The sequence below is a fragment of the Loa loa genome, assembly GCF_000183805.2.
Source record: "Loa loa unplaced genomic scaffold supercont3.33, whole genome shotgun sequence".
Lineage (NCBI taxonomy): Eukaryota > Metazoa > Nematoda > Chromadorea > Rhabditida > Onchocercidae > Loa > Loa loa.
In genome coordinates this window covers 377,442-397,155 of record NW_018108213.1, presented here as the reverse complement: position 1 = coordinate 397,155, position 19,714 = coordinate 377,442, and the positions used below count along the sequence as shown (strand labels likewise).

The window sequence follows — 19,714 nt, the reverse complement described above, 5'->3', positions numbered from 1 at the left end:
AAAAAAATTATTTTACAAAAATTAGTGGCAAACTGATATTGTAGTTTGAATGCGAATATTGGAGAGATGGTTGCTTTACAAACAACTGCTGATGATGTCGAAAATAATGAGAACCTACCCGGAATGATCTGTACTCCAGGAGAGAAATCGTCTACCAATGTGATCCATTCAGACCGCACAGATACAATCGTCCCGGCACAACTTACACTAATGGAACAAAATGCACTGCTACAGTATATTACATACATAATTTCAACAAGTTCTCTTGGTTGCAAGATACCTTATTCTGCCTGTCAAATTCACGACTATCAATGTTTTCGCTAGCAGATTTTTTCCTTTTGATATTAACCAAATTAATAATTCTCATATTTCATCTCAATTTTTATATTAGTGCGATTTTCTAGACAAATTTTGAAACGAACTTTTCAATTTCCTTATGAACTCTGATGATAAACTAGCTTAACAGATTCAAAAATAATAAATTCATTTTGCTCTTCCGTATAACGAGCAGTCTGTTTGGAAATCAGATCAAAAATGTTTTAAAACTGGATTTACTAACATCTATTAAGAAGCCGAATTTCAGAAATTTGAAGTTGGCATAACAAATTTTAAATCGGTATGACTTCACAACTTGTTTGACTTCCATATTTCTAATTAATCCTTAATGTTCCAGCGGAACTTTCTTTAAGGACAGTAAAGCAGAGCGGTAGGCTGAAAGCAGTATTGAAAGGTAAAAAGCCACCAAAAATTACACGCGTGATAACTTACGCTACATCAGATGATATAACTAATGCTGATTGTTCTGCAAGAGATGATAATGTCTGCAAGTCCTTTTTAATATTGCACCATTTATTGATTATATTTATGATTTAATGCAGCACTGGCTGATAAGAACCTTCTGCCTTGTATGATTTGTCATTCGAGTTATTACACAATTTTCCACATAATGTTATCTCCAATCTGGGAAGGGCAGTGATCGGCCGTGATTGAAGTCCAACGGGACAAATGTAGCATAGGCTTTGAAAAAATCAACGAAACTTTGCAATATATTGGTGATGAAGATCAGATAATTTACAGATACTGAGAGATGTAAGTTTTACAACTTCTATAAACATTCGCATTTTTTGGAGTGTTCGGTTCCGGAAGATCTCAATGGAGATTTATTGCTGAAGTTGATTAGGAATGGTCCAAAACAGTTTACATTCAAATTTGAAGAAATCAGAGAAATTCTTCTTCAAGGTGCACGAGTCTTCCTCGAAGAACCAACACTGATAGAGGTCAGATCAAAACAATCATTAATTTTCTTCGAAAAAACCTATAGGCTAGGTGATTCCTACAGCTCGGTACTCAGATGATTAGACAGCAGTGAAAATGAATTTCAGGTCCCATTACCTTGTGTGGTATATGGTGATATACATGGCCAATATAGTGATTTACATCGATGGTTTAATTTAAATGGATGGCCAAGTCAAGTACGTAGCCTATTTTTAGGTGATTTCGTTGATCGTGGCTCACATGGCATCGAGGTCGTTGCATTACTTACTGCACTTAAAGTAAGTTTCCTGGCTCAATTTCTAAATTGGCATTAAAATTCGACTAGCATTTCAATTATCTTTCCGTTTAAGGTTCGCTTCCCGAAGAATATTTTTTTATGCCGTGGTAATCATGAAGAAGAGTCACTGAATCGTGCATATTCGTTCTATGAAGAAGTTTGCGCCAGGTTTTCTGGAAATTTTGGTAAATTTAAAATTAAAAAGTAACACTTACATATTGAACTCAATGCAACCATTGAAATCTGGTAGATGATTGAGATGTAGAAGAGAATCAAGAATGATCTACCTTTAAAATACCATTGCAGAAGGTAAAGATGGTCGAGCATTATATCCTTACTTTCGATCCTTGTTCAGTAATTTACCACTGGCGGCACTCATTGGTGGTCGAATTCTTGGGATGCATGGTGGCATTAGCCCCAGACTTACTTCGCTACAAGTCTGCTAGTTTGTTTATCCGAAACTCAAGGAAGATGTGCTATTAAAATCTTTTAAATCCACAAATTGTCACTATCAATGGATTGAACAGATCAAAAAGCGTTGATAAATTTAGGCAATCCGAGAAATTCGACGGCCTTTGGAAGAATTTGAAGTTGGATCACTGGAATGTGATTTGGTGTGGTCGGATCCTGATACATCTCCAGATCGTACTGGTTTTCGGAGCAATTTTGAACGCGAACCATTATATGGCATTGGACAACTATTTGCGTCTGATACAGTACAAAATCTTTGCAAGAAGCTGGGTATCGACATGTTGATTCGCGGACATCAGGCTTAGTCTTCCTTCATTGAGAATTAAAATTTCAATAGAATACTAGTTTTTGCTGATTGAATACAGAAAAATTTGATCTTAGAAATAAACTGCAAAAAGTGAATAAACAAGGGAGAGAAAATGGGACGAAAATTGAAATAATTACTAATAGATGCTGGGTATGGTATTGCATCACGGAATTGTACTAACGTATCGGTTGTAAATTGCATATAAAAAACCATGCAAAGTAATTACTCTCAAGTAGAACCTATGGACGAGAAAAATTAGTTAAAATAGGACTTAGTTATTTTCTTCTTCTTCAACCTTTAAGATTTTTTTTTATTGGTTTTTTTCTTTTTTGGTTTTTTTCTTTTTCATTTTGATAGACACTTGGAGATACAACTTTGTAACATTGAAATTATATGAAGAACCTTTTGTGCACCGTCTTTTGATAATTAACTTTAACCAATACCGAAAAATCTCGACATCTTGTGTTACGAAAATGACATTCGCAAAAGAATTTTTAGGAAATTTCGTTTCGAGAATGTCAAATGTTTTTACTGATAGTTTCAAGAAATATCGCTTTCGTGACAGTCTAGAATGACTCGATTTCTTAAAATGTGGCCATAATTTTCAGGCACCACTTCATGGATATGCATTGTTTTCGAATGGTTGCATGCTGACTTTGTTTTCAGCTCCAGGATATAAGGGCTCCTCAAACAGTGACATTAATATGGGTGCATCCCTTGAAATTTCAACCTCTATGAACATTTCCATCAAACAGGTTCATCACACGCTTTTAATTCCAACTATATATATGCTCGCAGAATTTTCGCTTTTATTTCTATTCACTTTGAAAATTTTGCGCCAGTAGTGGCATCTGCAACTAATGCTTTTGAAATCGTTCGAAAAGCTAGCTGTCGTTTGATTGCAATCAGAGATCCTGATCAGGAGAGAGGTTAGAAATTAGAGATTAGGCTGACCTCTCTCTTTCTGAGCTAGCTCCCGATGTTATAATATATAATTTAAGATTCAAGTTACCGAGAAATTTCGCCAGAAACGAATCACAGAAACTGAACAGAGGAAAACAAAAACAAACGTCAACAAAGAACTACCTCAATCATCGGTGAAAAGTAATGAACTGCAATCAACAGCATCACTTTTTCGATAGATGACATTTCCAACACATCACTCAACAGATGATGAAATCACATCGAATAAATTCAAAAAAAAGCTATAATAATTGGCGCTAAGAGGAACATAAATTTTCCTTATGCATAAATGGCAAACATTCAAGTTTTGTTGGTCCTTATTGCTTTAATAATTGTTGAATTCAGCATTCCAGAAGTCCATAGTTTCTACTATTCAGGGTTTTCTTAATTAAAATCCATACATAAATTGTCTTATTTTTCTTGGTTTAAAAAGAAAAAAAACCAGTCTGCGTATGTTGAAGGCATTTTCAGTGAGTAGCAAATTTTTACAGATATAAAACGGATTTGATAAGAAACATTAGCGTTATTACGATCTTTTCGAAATTATTTGAAAAAATCTTTTTGCTCGAAAATTATTTGAAGACTGAAGAGCTTGTTAAGTTAGACCATTATGGCAAGAAATATAGTTTAATGACATCCTTGAGCATTTATTTATAATTGCTGGCGTTCGATCAGAAACAAATACATTTGATGTTATTGCTCATAAAATATTACTCTTGCTCAAAATTGGAATATAAGGTCAAAATGACTGTTTTGAATTTCCGAAACTTCCAAAACTTGAATACAACTGGTGATGCATGCCGGCGGGGATTGATCCCATATGTGTATCAGCATTTAAAACAAATGTTTTTTGGAGACTCGAGCTCATTTGGCCAAAATGCGCAGAACACAATTTGGATGGACAATGAAAACAAAACTTTGAAGGGGAGGGAATTTGCAAGTATATATGGAAGTATGGGAGATGAATTGGGCTTGAGCCAGGGAACTGGAAATACCCGAAGAAAAAGAAGGCTTGTAAACGATGAGTAAAACCGACAATGGATAGGATGAAATGAGTGAGAGTGATAGCGAAACAGTTACTTTTGATTAGATGTGAATATGTCTTACCGGCTTCAGCAAACCGGATTTCTTAAAGCAGTGGTAAAATGAAGCCATTGAAACTTGAAATTGAAGTTTGAAATTTGGAATGACAACGGAAATAAACACAAATGAAACACCGGAAATAAACACAAATGCAACACCACTTAAAAAATTTAACGTTGGAATACTTGGCTTTAATTCGTCGAATTTTCCGAATTCTATCTCGCATCAATACATTACAATTAATAATCACATCCTTGGTTTTTCTAATGATTCCTGATCAAACGATTGCCACTGCAGTATGAATTCTTCCAAATATAAAAGCTAATTATTAATAGTCTTGCAACTCCTTATATTAAGATAGCATTTCCAAAAAAATATTGGCTCCAATTAGTATTTAAAATTTCAATGTTTACAATATTCCGTTGTACAACTATACTGTGAAATAAAAAATATGACAAGGAATATGATTCCAAATGATAGTTTCGATTTGTGAACTGTTGGAAGCAAAAAATGGGCAATTTCTTTTCGGCCGGAGAATCCGGTACAAATTTCATGAAGTTAAACATTGAAAATGTAATGATTACGATGTTTTATAGATAAATATATTTCCTCAACGAAAGTAGCAATTTCTATCCAGTCAGCACTCATGCATGGTAGCTTCGAACACTTAAAAAATGCGACATTTGGTTTCGATTTCGACACAGCCAAAAAAACTCATTGGCATGAGAACATTCAGCAAAACTACTAGTTGAAACATAGCGAAAAAAATCGGTAGTGCGACAGAGAAAATTCATCGTCAGTAACTGTGACAGTGTCCTGAACTAAAACTCATATAACTTCTTGGTTGTCGGGAATAAATTCATCCAGACGACACTCTCATAAAATCTTGAATGAGTTCCACTCGTTCCTCCCCAATACCCCGCACATAATTAACAAGAAGTAAAACTCACAGTAACTCAACGCTGAAAAACAGATTCCCACAACAATCAAACCATCGTGACATGCCACTGCGGCCATCTCCGGTAAATCGTGAGTGGACGGTGTTTGGAATGAAACCTGAGGTCTTGGTGTGGTAAACGTAAGGACGTAAGATTGGTTGCAGGTTATGGGCTGGTTGTGTGGATAATAAGTATTAGGTAGAAGGGTTTTTGGAGAAGGTACGTTAGAATGGCTTCTAAAGAGGACGTAGTGAGATGGTCCTTAGGCTATGTCAATTGATTTAAATATTCTTACCTTTTATCGTTTGGTATAAGGCATGTAAGGTGAGAGGTCGTTTTAATGCTTGGCTTTCCCATTAACTTATCCCTTTAATTGTATTTTCTATGAAAAATGAACTGTGGAGTACACTGTATTGTAAAATAGAGGAGTAAGGTATTGCAGGCTAAATTGGATATAATTTATAAATCGGAAAAATAAGAATAGAGATGTCAGGTGCTTCTTCGCTGAGTTCAATTTATGGAGATGAGGAAGGAGCAGACAATCAGGATGATGAAGATTTCGATTTTTATGCGGTCTTAAATGTACCTAGAGATGTGAGTTTTCCCCAATGATTGTAATTCATAAAAGAAAAAATTCTACTTTAATTTTTGAACGGAATAGTTTTGCACGGATCATGGTGAGCTAGTTTTGGTGAACGATGTATCCCATCTGGTGCACTGTCTGGCTAAAGTGAACTTGGACTCAATTTGAGTAAATTTTTGACATTATATTCAATGGCAGTGCATAAGATTTAATAGGCTATACTTGCACTTATCTGATTTAGTTCTTGGCATAAATGACGAAATTGTTAAATTGTAGGCAACACTGGATGAAATTAATAAATCATATCGGCAAAAATGTTTGATATTCCATCCAGATCGACACCTTGATCCGGATGAAAAAAAGGATGCCGAGAATTTTTTTTGAAATTACGCAAAGCCCATGAAAGCAAGTTTTTTTTTCATGTAAATATATAGCACCATTTCCAAAACAGTTTTCGAGCTGGAGAAACTATTGCTAGTTAGTAACATAACAGTCAGTTTAATTACTTTATTTCTATAGCGCTTTCCGATCCTAAAATGAGAGCGATTTATGATACGGTTGGACTGCAAGGACTCGAACTGCATGGCTGGGAACTGATTCCTAAATCTGACAGCGCTGAGAATATTAGACGAGAATATGAATTTCTTAAACGTTTACGAGAAACCGAAATAATGCTACAACGGGTTCATCCTTCAGTATGTGTATTTATTTATCTCAAGTTTGTTAATCGTAATGAAATATTCTCCTTTCTCTTCCTCATAATGTTAATGGCTGTTATGAATGTGTGAAGAAATTTCGCCACACTATTGTCGGATTTAGTTGCATTTCGTGTATTTTGGCTTTAATTCATTGTTTCCAGGGCTTATTTGTCTGTAAAACATCATTGACGGGAATTTTTGCTGCGAATCCTGAACTAAGGTTCTCTCTTAATAATTCCTTCGATCTAATTTTCTCTTGCAGTTAAATTTTAATTTCTGTTCTCGAGAAAACTTTAAAGGAATTCAAAAGTGAGCAAAAATATTTTATTTGGAAATTGTGTACTCAAGGACTGTCCTCATTTATTTATGAACACCTGCTACTTTAATTAGTGTGGAAACAATAGAGATGTGCCGTCGAAATAAAACTTATGGAAAATAGATTGAAAGTATTATTTTAGATGTCCTCCTCAAGTAACCGGTCTATCTCTATCCCAGAATATCGAATGTGCCATGACAGCAAAAGACAAAGTGGGTTTAAACGGTCGTGTTAAGATGAATAATGGTAAAGGTGATGGATCATTTATGTTGCACTGGAAAAGAGTGGTCTCATCATCCTGTCTGATTGAGGTATTTATGTGGCTTGCTATATGGGTATCAATATGAAGTTATGAATGGGCAAATAAATATTTGAAACATAAACAGTTCTATAACTCAATATTTGAAACAGTTTTCAGTTCAACACAACTGTAACACCAGATTCGATATTGCTAGGATGCAAATACGCCAAAAGTATATATTTGAAAAATGCAATTGTGATACAGCCTTCAGTGCAATATTTCCCACTTTATTCAGCAATCAATCCGGGCTGCACTTTTAGTAAGTTCACTCTATTTCACTCTACAGCTGCATTACATTTACACATTTGCATACATTTGCAATACATTTGCAATCTGAATATATTTGCACGGAAAACTAATTTGGAACGTGATGCAACCTTAAGCAATAGCCTACAATTGAAACTTGTTATTTTTCAGTCCTCTCTAGGAATCTACATCCATGTTGGCAAGGATCTGTGATATATCACTGTGGATTGCAACCGTCTTTGACAACATCTCTGATTCATACCGAATTGAATATGCCAAAGTTCCTCATTAACTTGACGGTTGGTTTTTCCAGTTGTCTTATTTGCTCAGTATTAGCTTTGCTCTTAAAATAAAAGAACAAAGGGATGGTTGTGATGGCGAGAATTCTCTGGGGATCTATACTTATATCATTTATATCAGTGATAAATACTTTTAGATATCACCAGCAAATTCAAATATTCGGATGGTTTATACAAAGCGAAGTTTAGAACAGGACTCATTTACCGAAACTTCGTTCATATTTTCATTAATGGGTATTATGCCAGCAGTTGCATTTGAAAGGCGTTTGTCAAGATATTCCCGGATAGGATGTAATTTGTCATTTGCTTTTCCTTCTTGTCTTTTGCAAGCTAAATTCAGGTGAGTTCTGTGTGGATTTTTTTAGCTTTTGCTTTAGATCAGTATGTTCATTATTTTAAGATATACTACCTTTTAAATGCTGTTTTATTTCCTACTTATGCGAAATTCATTTAAGATTGAAAACGGGTACCTCGGTTTACGATTATCAATTTCTCTTATGTGATAGCGAGGAAGATCTAGCACGTTCAACTTTATATGGTGTTATTGTGCCGATTGCAGCTTTTTATTTATTGAAAGGAGTTTTTCGACATGCATACGAACGTTTCATGTCGTTGTTTGAGGACCACTCGGAAGAGCGACAGGTATCCAAATACCAATTAACAGAGATCGAAAATTAGTAGAGCCGTAGTTATGAAATTACTATTGAATCCGTTATTTGTTCATGTTACATTGCTTACGTGAGGTACATTCGTAAATAATCATTTGTTTATCAAGGGGTTCAAAAACCATGTGTTTAGGTAGATGCTGTTAAACGTGAAGAAGCAAGCAATGTCATAGATCTGATGAGACGTACAGCGGAACGAATAGCGAAAGAGGAAGAACAGAAACACGGTTTAGTCATTGTTGAAGCGAAATATGGTCAAATGGTCGGAGTAGGTCATAATGCATTGTCATATCCATTGCTAGGCGACCGTATTGTTGACGTCACAGTGCCGTTACAAGCTATGGTTAATGATTCGCAGTTGAGGATATACTCTGGAAAAGTAAGCATCCCCCTTGTTTCCCTAACATCTTCCCTTACTCAATAGTTTTTTAATATCTCTTTATCTTCTGTAATTTCTCGGTTCTTTAAATCCATAGAATTTTGTTATTTGACACTTAAAAAACAGAATAACATAATATCATGGCTTCAAAAGTTCTGGAGTTAGAATATTGGAATGTATTCTAATAAGTTACATTCTTATTTTTTTTAAACAGAATCTGTCGAAACCTTGCAGTTCTTTTGATAAAAACTTTAGAACAGAATTTCGAAACTATTTCAGAATTCCGTTGCACAGTATAGGTATATGGATATTAAAAAAAAATGTTTCCAATTGATACAGCAGTGGTATAATGATGAAAAAAATCACTCCTAATCGGGTGTCAAGCTGTACTATAAACCGTTCGATTTTTGTCCATTTAATTTACAGAACTGCTTAAGGGATCGGGTTAAGAATTCTTAGTTACTGTATGATCATAATGATTACAAATAATGCCAACAGTGGATAATCCGTCGTTGCAAGCATGGTGCTTGTAGCTTTATCTATATTTTTATTTTTATGAATACTGTTCTGTGTTGCAGAGTCAATTACCGGGATTTTATGATCCTTGTCCGACAGAATCGAAAATGCTACGAGTCGTTTACAAATATAGAGATCTAATTCATTCTGTATCAGTGCCGGATGAAGTTGCTTTGCACATACCAATGAAGTGTTAGTTTCCTTTGGAGAACGTCCTCTGCAAATTTTCCCAGAAAAATTGCAATATTTTTAGTAGCTTGAAAACAAATGTAGTTAATGCTAGTATTTATAAAACGGTATGAAATGTTTAAGATTTTTCATTCTAAGTGAACAGATGGCATGAGCTTTAAGTTATTTTTTTCGGGGTTTGTCGAAGTTTTGTTTGATTAACTGTATGGGAAGACATTTAGTTCGACGAAGAAAGCATTTCATTTGAAAAATTAAAAAGTAAAATTATTTTGAGGTACTGAGAGACAGAACATCTTTTCTGAGAAGCACTTTTTTATTACAGCTCACCGTCTGTCTCTCTGATTAGCACGATTTGAGCGTACTGGGTGTAACCTCGTGGTGGAGGGTTCTGCGCCGACTGATCGATGATTCGTTTATTTTGTCATCGTGATCATCGATAGCTTTCTTTGCTATCTCTTATTTGCTTCCGCAGTTGATTTTTACCTCTGTTTCTTTTCATAATTTCTTGTAGGAGCAAGTATTTTAATCATTATTATTATTATTATTGACAAGACTCATTTTTTCTATAAGTCGTCTCATATTATGCATTGGGGTTTTGATTCGTGCTCAGTTCTTTCTGACGCAGAACTTAGAAATTAGCTTAGGATTTCTCAATAGCATTAAAATGGAGAAAAAGCTAATTAAAGAAAATGAAAATAGAAAAGAAGAAAGAAGCTACGAGGATGGTTATTGTTATCGCCATCACTATTATTTTTGTTATTATGGTTATATTAATATCGCTATTAGTGTTATATTACTGCTATCATTATTATATTATTATTATTATCTCTAACAATGCAATAAATCATTTCTATAGGCCAGCACACTTTCCAAAACGATTTTTTGACTCTCTACTCAAATTGCAAACCCAAGGTAGGATCGGGGAATGAACGAAGTAACATTTCTCATACACTTTCAAATATTTTTGTTAACTATTTCGCGGTTTTTTACTGCAAATTAAATAGCAATAACTTTCATGGTTTTAATGACTGTCTGGTTAACACTAACAACAGTCTGAAGGAATATCACAAATTTGCGAAGCAGAGTTAATTGGATAGGAGTTTGCATCAGTTTTCCTTCTGCACAGCATTTCTTGTTGCATGAAACTCTTGGGGGCTTTTTTTACAAAAAAATTTACGGTTCATTCCTAGCGGAATACCTGCTGTTTACTGTTATCTGTGATATGGATTCTAATAGTTTGATTAGAAACGATTGATTACACACGCATACTTGCTCATTTTTCTTTAATCTTGTTTCGGGAATAATACTTTTCAAGTTCACAGACAATTGTCGGTAAGAGGACAAGAACACAGGGACTTGCTTATAATAATATCAAGAATTTTTATATGTCATGTGCGTTTGTTTTTTATCAGTAGGAAGTGTTTAGATGTATTAGCACATTTTAAGGAAAGTGTAGTGGTATTTGTTTCTACTTAATACCTTTGTAAATAATCAAATTTGTTGCGTAATTCTGGCTGGTATCTGGAAATGTGCCACAGTATTTTTATACCTCCGAAATGTCATACAAGTAGCGGTAATACTGGTAAATAAACGTATTTATTTAACGAATATTGAGTTTGATATATTTTTCTCTGTTACATATAGCAGAAAGGTGTCTTTGAATGAGTTTTGTTTTATATCATTTTTTGGCTGCTGTTTTTATACTTTTCCTTTTGCTAGCCTTCGATTTGTTCTACAAATTTGTTGTTAAATTTTGTTGTGAATGAAAATTTCATTTGAAAGAAAAGATATGTTTTCGTTCTTCCATAATAGCTTTTTGAATCATTACCTGACTGGTTACTTAATATCATTTTCTAGCTTTAATTATTTCTTAACTTCGCAATTTTTATGTTTTTTTTTTAACTTTACAATTTTTAATTACGCTTGCAGTGAACAGGTCCTTTGATGTTTTAGTTAAAAATTAAGAAAGGAACTTTGCATATATTTTCGCTACGGAATTCATGTCCCCGTCTGTAAACCATATTCTCACTTCATGTTTCAGTCCTCATTGTTTAAGGTTCTTGGCATACAATGATGCGTAATAAGTCAAGAACTGAGTGGTGCAATTTCCCATCTCTTATTTCTTGTAAAAGAACTTGATGAATTAATGTTCTGGGTAGTATGGTTCACCTCGATTTCTTTCCCCTCACCAATTTTTTAACAAAATTCGAGTATAGCATTTTCTCGTTTACTGCAAAAATAATGGCTAGCTGTAGAAGAGCGTTCCTTTTTTAATTCTTGTTTTGGCTTTTACTTTTACCTTCTTGTACTTGTTTGCCTGAAGTTAAGTTTCCGCAACATTATCCTTTTGTGATGCTCGTACAATTATCATTTACTGCATAATGTATTAGAATATTGCTAAGTTTCAGAGAGTTCGTACATAGGCTAGATATGTGATTCCAGTAATTAACTTTACCTGTCATTCAAGCATCATTCACTGATACTTCTGTTTAAATCGTTGAGATTCGGGAAATCATTTGTTAATGTCGTTATTGGGAATTTGAAAATTTTGCAAAATTTGGATCTCAAAAAACGAACTTCAAGGCGATCAATATTCTCGGAATTTAAATAATTATAACTTTGGGTATTGTAACGTTTTTGAGGTGGATGGATTATAATTTCATTTCGAATAGCAACAATCAGCGATGAAATGGATATTTCAGCACCTAGTACAATAGTTAGGTAGATTGGCTAGATTTCATGCTTATTAAGCAGTGTTACTAATTAGTCCATTTACTATAAAACACTTTACAGATAGTTCTATTCTCAAGGTCGTATACCATTTTCATTTGTCGCTATATTCGTACAATGTTGGGAAAAGAAAAGTCGGATAGCGGTACATCGTCAGCACCATTAGAAAATTCTTCGTCGAACATAATTGGTCAAAGTACTTCCTCCTCGATACTATATCAGCAGCCATCTTTACAAGCTGTTCTTGGCCCACAGCCTCCAATTAATTGTGGTATGGGATTATCGTCGTACAGGTTTATCTCGCTTTACGATGTATTTTTCTCGTTAAACTCAATAAAGTGATTATTAGATGTTACTTTTTTTACTAGAAGCGTTTTAGCGAAATTTCTTATACCAAACTATCGTACCGCCAAATCAGCATATTGAAGTTTGTTGATGTGAGTGAAAGTACTCAAATTAACTTACTTGACTTTATTGAATAACTCAGCCAAGATTAATTGTGATCGATGAAATACGGCAGAATATTCGTACAACTGAGTATCTATTTTAACCACTTTCTGTTTCTGCTTAAATGGTTAAGATCATGCAGTATAGGTTGTATACAAAACAGCTAGGGTAACTTTGGAAAACATTTTTTGCAGTGAACCTCCTCCTTCATATCAAGCAGCAATGGCATATCCAGCTGCTTCTGGACCATATTCGACTAATTCAAATGACATGGCGTTTCCAAAACCTTATGGTGCCGTTCCTCCATATCCTTTGCTCTCAGTTCCGAACCAGGTGTCTCCACCAACTTTACCTGCTCCATTGCGTTTGTTTTATTGTAAATTTACGTTTAGTCTTTTAAGCATTCCTGAAATATGCAAATTTGGACGAAATAAAGAGAAAATTTCTTTATACAGATATTTGTTAAATTTCATTTTTACCAAATCCCATTTCTGAAGCCTCATGTTTTGCGCAATTCTATCATGTACAAGAAACAAATTACAATCGATAAAGTGAGCTGAAGTCTAACCGATGTATGTTACCTATGTGAACAGATTAGGAAGTAAAAATTACATTTTAATAGCTTGGAAGACTAATAGTTCGTAGAATGATGTACCTCTTCTATGGGTACTGAATGGGCTAATTCCAATGTATGCATCAAGTGTATCATCCATGAAGTATTCCTTAATCAGTATTTTAGCTTCTGCGTCGTCACAACCTCCTCCAGTACCAGTACCACATACAGGACATTGCGCCTATTGTGGAGTAAGTCAATTTTTTTCCCCTAGGTTTTGTTCTTTTGTAATGATTATCATAATCTGACTTGACCTTATTGTTTACTCATTGGGACACTTGTACTTATTGGCATACCTCCTCAGTTTACTCAGCATAAAGATGCCATTGTTTAATGTTAATCTTCTTTCTCCATTCTTCGATGAACTGACAATGCACTTCTACTTTTTCTTTTTGGAATAAGCCTTGCTCTTCTAATCTTCCAGTACTTTTCATATGCTTCGTTTTCATTGCTATAGAAATTGAGCTTGTTCCCGTAAAAATATACCTCTTGGCTTCTAGCTGTTCATATTTTTGAATATTATTTTTCAGGTTGGAGTTCTCTCTGGACAGACGGATCTGTTTTGTTTAGTCTGTCTGGTATTGTTAGCGGTATGTACATTTCCTGTTGGTTTACTATTCTTATGTTTCATTCCATGCACAGTTCACAAACGATGCAGTCATTGTCGCAGGATTGGGTAGTCGTTATATATAAAAAAACCGTTTGACGATTGAATCTACACAGTCATTATGGATGATTGAAGTTATAACAGATCAAATTCGCCTATGGATGGAAATCAAAAATTCTAGTTCGTTATCCCAAAACTTAGTTCAAATAACAAACTGAATGAAGATCTGGGATATTAGCTTCGGCTTTGGCATGCAAATTATAGTCAGCAAATATTTATAATCAGAAGATTACACCCATATTCGACAACATGAATCTACCACATTCACAACAGCTAAACAGAGCAAGATGCAGTAAAGGGAAGCTTACCCTTATGATACAATAACTTCGATAAAGAGCTTTATCCCAGATCATCCCAGATGAGGTGCAAATTTCATTGATACTAAAATGTTATGTTCAAAATATTGAATATGCCTTACGCTCTTCAGTTCAATCGATATGGTTTATTAACATTATGTGCGGAAACTGATAATGTAATACTCTGGTTTTTACAACTACTACTTTTTTTAATGATGGAAGCTTGCTTTCATTTTTGCTAAACTTCTCTATGCTTTTTGTCCTTCAGGTCATTTCGCTGATGACGGAGAAAATTTTCTTTCAGATAGCTGTAGTGTGCCCTAATTTTTGCGATATTTTTGGAAATGTCATTAAAAAAAAATTTTTTACAGTGCTTCATTCAGCATATCATTATACATTTCATATATGTAAAGATAATCATCTACTTCAAGGATTATTATCCTTACATATCATAATACATTCATGTGAAGAATGTAGTTTCACAGCCAGTTCTTATCGGTGCTGGATAAGAGTTAATATTTACTATTGTATACTTTCCAGTTCATATTAATATTATTTATTCAATCAAATCTTTTCTATTCTTGCTCTTTTATGGCGGCTACATATATATGAGAATCAGTCAAGCTTTGTATGTCTTTTTTTGAATTATGTATTCGCCATTAAATATTGGAGAAATAGGAACAGAAATCTTGATTCTGTATATTTTGGATGATAAAACTGATTTTGATATGGAGCATTTATTAAACTAGAAAAGTACCTATCGAATCAAGTGTTGAGAGAATAAAATTATCCGTGCAGTGTAATTCAATACCCGATGCTGTTAGCTATACCGTTATGGCCGGTTTCCAGTCTCCTATGATTGATTTCCTTTTTTCACTCAAATTGTAGAATTCTGTGTTTTTATTGGTTAGAAAAGAAACCATTTCAGTGCAGGTTTTGAATTACTTCCTGCTACAGACTGGATGGATGTTGGGTTTGTTATTTTCATCCGGAAGAGATTTTACCTCTCATGTTTTACTTATATTTCAAAATGTGTAGAAAGATGGTGCTTGCTGAGCATCTTGTTGATGCTTTCTGGACAAGAGTCGAGATATTTCCCACCATTTTAATTCCGCTGGTGTAATGAATACTGATAAGGTTGTTTCATTTTTCTATTCATTTGTCCTTTGTTGCATTTCATTCACTTTTTAATATTTCATGGTAATAAATTACGATTAATATGCGGGTGCATTAATTTAATTTTAAATTCACTCATGTAAAGTGAAAAAGATTTTCTGACCAAGTGTTTAATATTGATATTTTCTCAGATAGTGTATCCGACTTCTATCCTAATTTCGGATATCAAGAGAATTACTGTTGCTTCAGGAAATTTCAGAGTCATTGTATCATTAATGTCGTTTTTAATTTCCAGTCTCTGGGAATCGGAATGCTAATATTTTCAGAGTTCCTAAGCGTTATCTGCTGTGCTCGCAGGAGCTCGAAATACTTGCATTACCAACAACGGAAACAGTGGTTGTACAAATAGTCAAGAATTTGCTAATTGAATCCTGTATATAATACATTCGTAACGCCACATTAGTGCGCACTGTATTAACCTCAGGTTTCCATCTTTTCATTCAATGCATTGCTGCATAATTTCAGGGACATACTGAATTATATTTGAAAAGCTATCTATCATGCTTTTTTGCAGTACCTTTCCAGTCTTTCCAGTCTGAATTTTTTCTTTTCTGCTGTGTTTGGATCATCCTTTGCCTGTCACCTCAACGAGATGACATACTGTGATTATGCATTTATTAGTATTGATTAGAAATGATTTCCAAAATGACTGACTGCTTTTGATTGATGTTTATCTGTGTTGCTATTCTGTCGTAAAATGGTTTTTAAGTACTTGAGTAGTTGGAGTTGCAGAATATCCACACAGTTGAAGTAAGGGCTTTATCATTGTTGCATTCAAAATTGGCGATTCGCTTGTAGTAAAATTGTGGTTTCAAAATTCTCTTTAGACTTTCAATAAATCTAGAGCTGGGATTTCGGACTTTCGAGAGGTCTTCACTGGGGAAATAGTCTGTTACTCAGTTTATTGCAATGGTTTTATCCTTGACTTTATACGGCAGCTCAAGATGATATTGGTATCACAATAAAGTGGTCGAATTTGTTTGGTTGAAAGGAAGAAATTATTTCAGGAGGAACTGATGGAAATTGTGTAATTATTTTTACAGGTTTCAGCTTCTTTGATTGACCTTAACTGTTTTTATCTGCTTTCGCAATACAGTTTGATTTTCTACAGCGTAGTAATTTTTATTACATGGCTTCTCGTGCAAAAAAGATTTATGTTGGATTTTTGAAGCAGAATATCGTTTGGGAGTAGGCGATGGTTTAGATTAGGTCATTTGTTGCCAGGACATTTATTTTGATTGACAGTGGGACAGAGCGGTTCAAGTACCGAGATTTAAGGGATTGGTTTACCATGATTTAGACTTTTCTGGTATGCAATCATTTGGGAATAAGATTTTATTTTTAGTGTATCATGGAGTTTTGAATTCTTTTGGTCGTATTAGTAAGAAGCACTGAAAAACTCGGAATGCTACTAAAGAATTTTTGTTAAGAAAAGGGAAAGGGAGTTAACATTTGTTTGATTTAATCCTAAGTGATCACATGAGTATTCAGGTATTTATGTTTAACAATAATATGTTTTTAAAAAAGTATTCAAGTTTAATTCTGAACGTAGAAACTTTGACGCTGTGAAAAAAGTTTGGTTTTAGGGTTTGCTCATCCTATAAAGTCACAAGATCAGTTTGACTTTAATTTAATTTCTTTCTGCGTGCAATTCATGATCGAGTGCGGAAGCGAGCTTAGTTATGGCTACACTCACACTATCATTTAACAGACATGCATATCTATTTTCTGATACTCTCATCACTTCTTTCTTTGAGGTTGATGTATAAAAATTTTTTGATAAGAAAGAATTTCAAAATAATTTAAAACCTCAATCGCAGTATTTTTTTGATATAAATTATGGTTTCTTTTTGATATAAATTACCCTTCTGTCGCGAATTTTGAATATCGCGAAGTTCCTAATGAACTAAAATGATAAAATAAACCAATGTACAAATCAACCACACAAATTGTAACAATGTCATGAATCATTCAACCAATTTTACATTCCTCAAATTCATTGTCTCATGCGTGTTTGTTTGTTCACATCCCTTCCCCTTTTTTTATGAAACAAACCACACCCATAATCTAAATTTCTTTGTCCATGAACCGATCTTAATTGCAATGCTTGATGTTGCAATGAGAGCCTTTTGTTGTAATAGGATTTTGACAGTTTAAGGAAAATCTGATGTAATGTTTGTTATAGACTACACCCCCAAATATGCTCACTGTGTTAATTAAAATTGTATGTATACTCAAGGCTATAACTGGATGGGATCATTCATTTTTTTCTCCTTTTCAAACACTCAACCAAGGACTGCACCGTACATTGTATCCTGTATTCTCTTCGATAAATATTTGATTACTATCCTCTGCGTTATTACAATTTAATATCTTCTGCGAATAAATAACTTCCTCGTGAACCGAACGAAGAATACCTTCTCAGAATATTCGTCTGTGCCTAAGAACAAACCCTTCCAAATCAAACCCGACAAACCAAACTTTTTTATTTTCAATTTTTCCTACACCTTCATTTAATTTGTAGCGGATGAGAAAACTTTGAAATACAGACTCCTACTTTCTGTACCATTTTCTTCAGATGACAATACTGATATAACTGCAAATCTGATGAACTAACTTTTAAGATTTCTGCGACATATTTTGAAATGCATAAAGCTAATAATGAAATCCCTTATGGTTTTTGTTTTAACAGCTTCTGCTGCCTCAACTGTTACTGCAGCAACTAGAGAGAAAACCGATTTGATCAGCACTGCCAAAAAGTTAAGCCATTATTACACGAAATGCTTTAAATGAGCCTTAATCAGGTCAGAACTGCTATATCAATTCCGAATTTAGTGAAAAGTTCAACAATCTGTCAATCACAGGTATCACGTACTATGGAAATAAAATGATTTTATTAGTTGATGAATCCAAAATCTCTGAATTGTGACTTGGCGAAAAATCGATTAAAGAAAATGTAGTGGTAAAGTTATTTCGCACTACTTCATGTGGTTTTCAAGATTGTCATCTGAATTTTTCACCAGTCATATCGATTGTCCTTTCGGAATTATTCGAGTCATAACCTAAAAAATTAACGAAACTTCGCAGAAATCAATTTATTTACAGTAAGGATTAGTTCCAATTTACAGAAATACATATATTGTATTGGGATAATTCACAGAAGTACAGTACATTGGGATGCTTAGTATAAATTATAAAGATGTATGAAGTTTTTATGTAGAAGTTCTCCTACGCAATAGGAGTTTCCTAACATGAAAGGGTTAATGGTAAATGAGTGAAGAAAGTTTTCTCTGTTGGTCAGCTTTTTCCGATCCTCTGCTGGATCCATGAACCAGTCAAAACTGAATTTTACGGATTTCTTTTTGTATTGTTTCTGCTTGTTTTTTGGCGTACTGACTTTAACTATGCCATACAAATTGAGCGATCCGAACACTGATAACGCATACATCTCGAAATACGCTATTCTACAATTTATACAAAATATTGAAATCTTTGATTCGGAATATCGAATTACGTTATTTTATAATGTAACTTAGGGTACTTCACTATTTTTAGCAGTCATTTGAAAAAAGAAATTATTCTGCAACCTCTTAAATTGATTCCAAATTATTAAATCCTTACTTACATCGGTATAATTCAAAAAGATGGCTGATTTCAAAGCCAAATTCAATCAGATATCTATCTCTTGAAGGATAAGTCGGTTATCATGCCTTTCTGTTCACTTCACTTGTAGTTGAGCATGACTCAGATCGCCTAATCTATATACAGTTAATCGACATACAACAGCGTCTTTCCCTTCAGCATTTCCTGAAACTTCTATACTTTACAGTAACTTCCATTTAGATGTGGCACCTAGGTCTTCAAAACTTCTTCAAGCTTGATTTTCCCGTACAGCTCGAAATGATTGAACACAATATTCAATAAGTGCAAGGTTCCCTGAGCTACTCATTCAATCAGTACTGTCGCGAATTCCAATTTCGCGAAAGACCAAAGTATAAAAAATTATCTATCCATGCAATCATCACTCATGTCTTAGATCTTTGTTTTAAATCGCATCTGTTGAAATATTTGGAGCAAAACCACTCCCACTTTTTTCCGTATATAAGCGTATGGAGTGTTGTCCAGGGAGCTTTTGATGACCAGTTTTTTCATTACGCTCAAGCAGTTTGGTTGATTCCTTTTCTTTTCCTTTCATCATTATTAGCTGTATCGTATCGTTTTTGTGACCCTTACCATTTACAAGTAAAGAATTAAACTCTCCCCCTTTGTCTACAACGTT

The 19,714-nt window shown here is 34.1% G+C and overlaps 4 protein-coding genes across 4 annotated transcripts; all 4 read left to right on the top strand.

The window, feature by feature from the left end:
• Positions 1–66: 66 nt before the first annotated feature.
• Positions 67–3,472, top strand: LOAG_17002 (serine/threonine-protein phosphatase; the record flags this gene model as incomplete). The annotated part of the gene is made up of 9 exons (XM_020449660.1): positions 67–233; positions 690–819; positions 1,131–1,277; positions 1,383–1,553; positions 1,626–1,737; positions 1,859–1,989; positions 2,104–2,322; positions 2,939–3,085; positions 3,332–3,472. 9 exons carry the CDS (start codon positions 67–69, stop codon positions 3,470–3,472), a joined length of 1,365 nt encoding a protein of 454 aa, XP_020306800.1.
• A 1,007-nt stretch (positions 3,473–4,479) lies between these two features.
• Positions 4,480–5,124, top strand: LOAG_02055 (hypothetical protein; the record flags this gene model as incomplete). Its single annotated transcript, XM_003137593.1, has 2 exons — positions 4,480–4,633; positions 4,973–5,124. 2 exons carry the CDS (start codon positions 4,480–4,482, stop codon positions 5,122–5,124), a joined length of 306 nt encoding a protein of 101 aa, XP_003137641.1.
• A 626-nt stretch (positions 5,125–5,750) lies between these two features.
• LOAG_02054 (DnaJ domain-containing protein) lies at positions 5,751–9,547 on the top strand. The gene is made up of 11 exons (XM_020445925.1): positions 5,751–5,908; positions 6,174–6,302; positions 6,417–6,592; positions 6,757–6,815; positions 7,054–7,222; positions 7,330–7,471; positions 7,630–7,757; positions 7,895–8,097; positions 8,213–8,399; positions 8,556–8,801; positions 9,380–9,547. Exons 3-11 carry the CDS (start codon positions 6,434–6,436, stop codon positions 9,512–9,514), a joined length of 1,428 nt encoding a protein of 475 aa, XP_020303671.1. The 5' UTR covers positions 5,751–5,908; positions 6,174–6,302; positions 6,417–6,433; the 3' UTR covers positions 9,515–9,547.
• Positions 9,548–12,353: 2,806 nt separating this feature from the next.
• Positions 12,354–13,976, top strand: LOAG_02053 (hypothetical protein; the record flags this gene model as incomplete). Its single annotated transcript, XM_003137591.1, has 4 exons — positions 12,354–12,529; positions 12,878–13,047; positions 13,423–13,487; positions 13,827–13,976. 4 exons carry the CDS (start codon positions 12,354–12,356, stop codon positions 13,974–13,976), a joined length of 561 nt encoding a protein of 186 aa, XP_003137639.1.
• Between the last annotated feature and the right edge of the window lie 5,738 nt (positions 13,977–19,714).

Coding starts and splice junctions, on each gene's coding strand:
- LOAG_02054 (XM_020445925.1), top strand. CDS start 6,434: ATGAGAGCGATTTATGATACGGTTGGACTGCAAGGACTCGAACTGCAT. Junction 7,472..7,629: donor CAATCCGGGCTGCACTTTTA/GTAAGTTCACTC, acceptor GTTATTTTTCAG/TCCTCTCTAGGAATCTACAT. Junction 8,400..8,555: donor ACCACTCGGAAGAGCGACAG/GTATCCAAATAC, acceptor CCATGTGTTTAG/GTAGATGCTGTTAAACGTGA.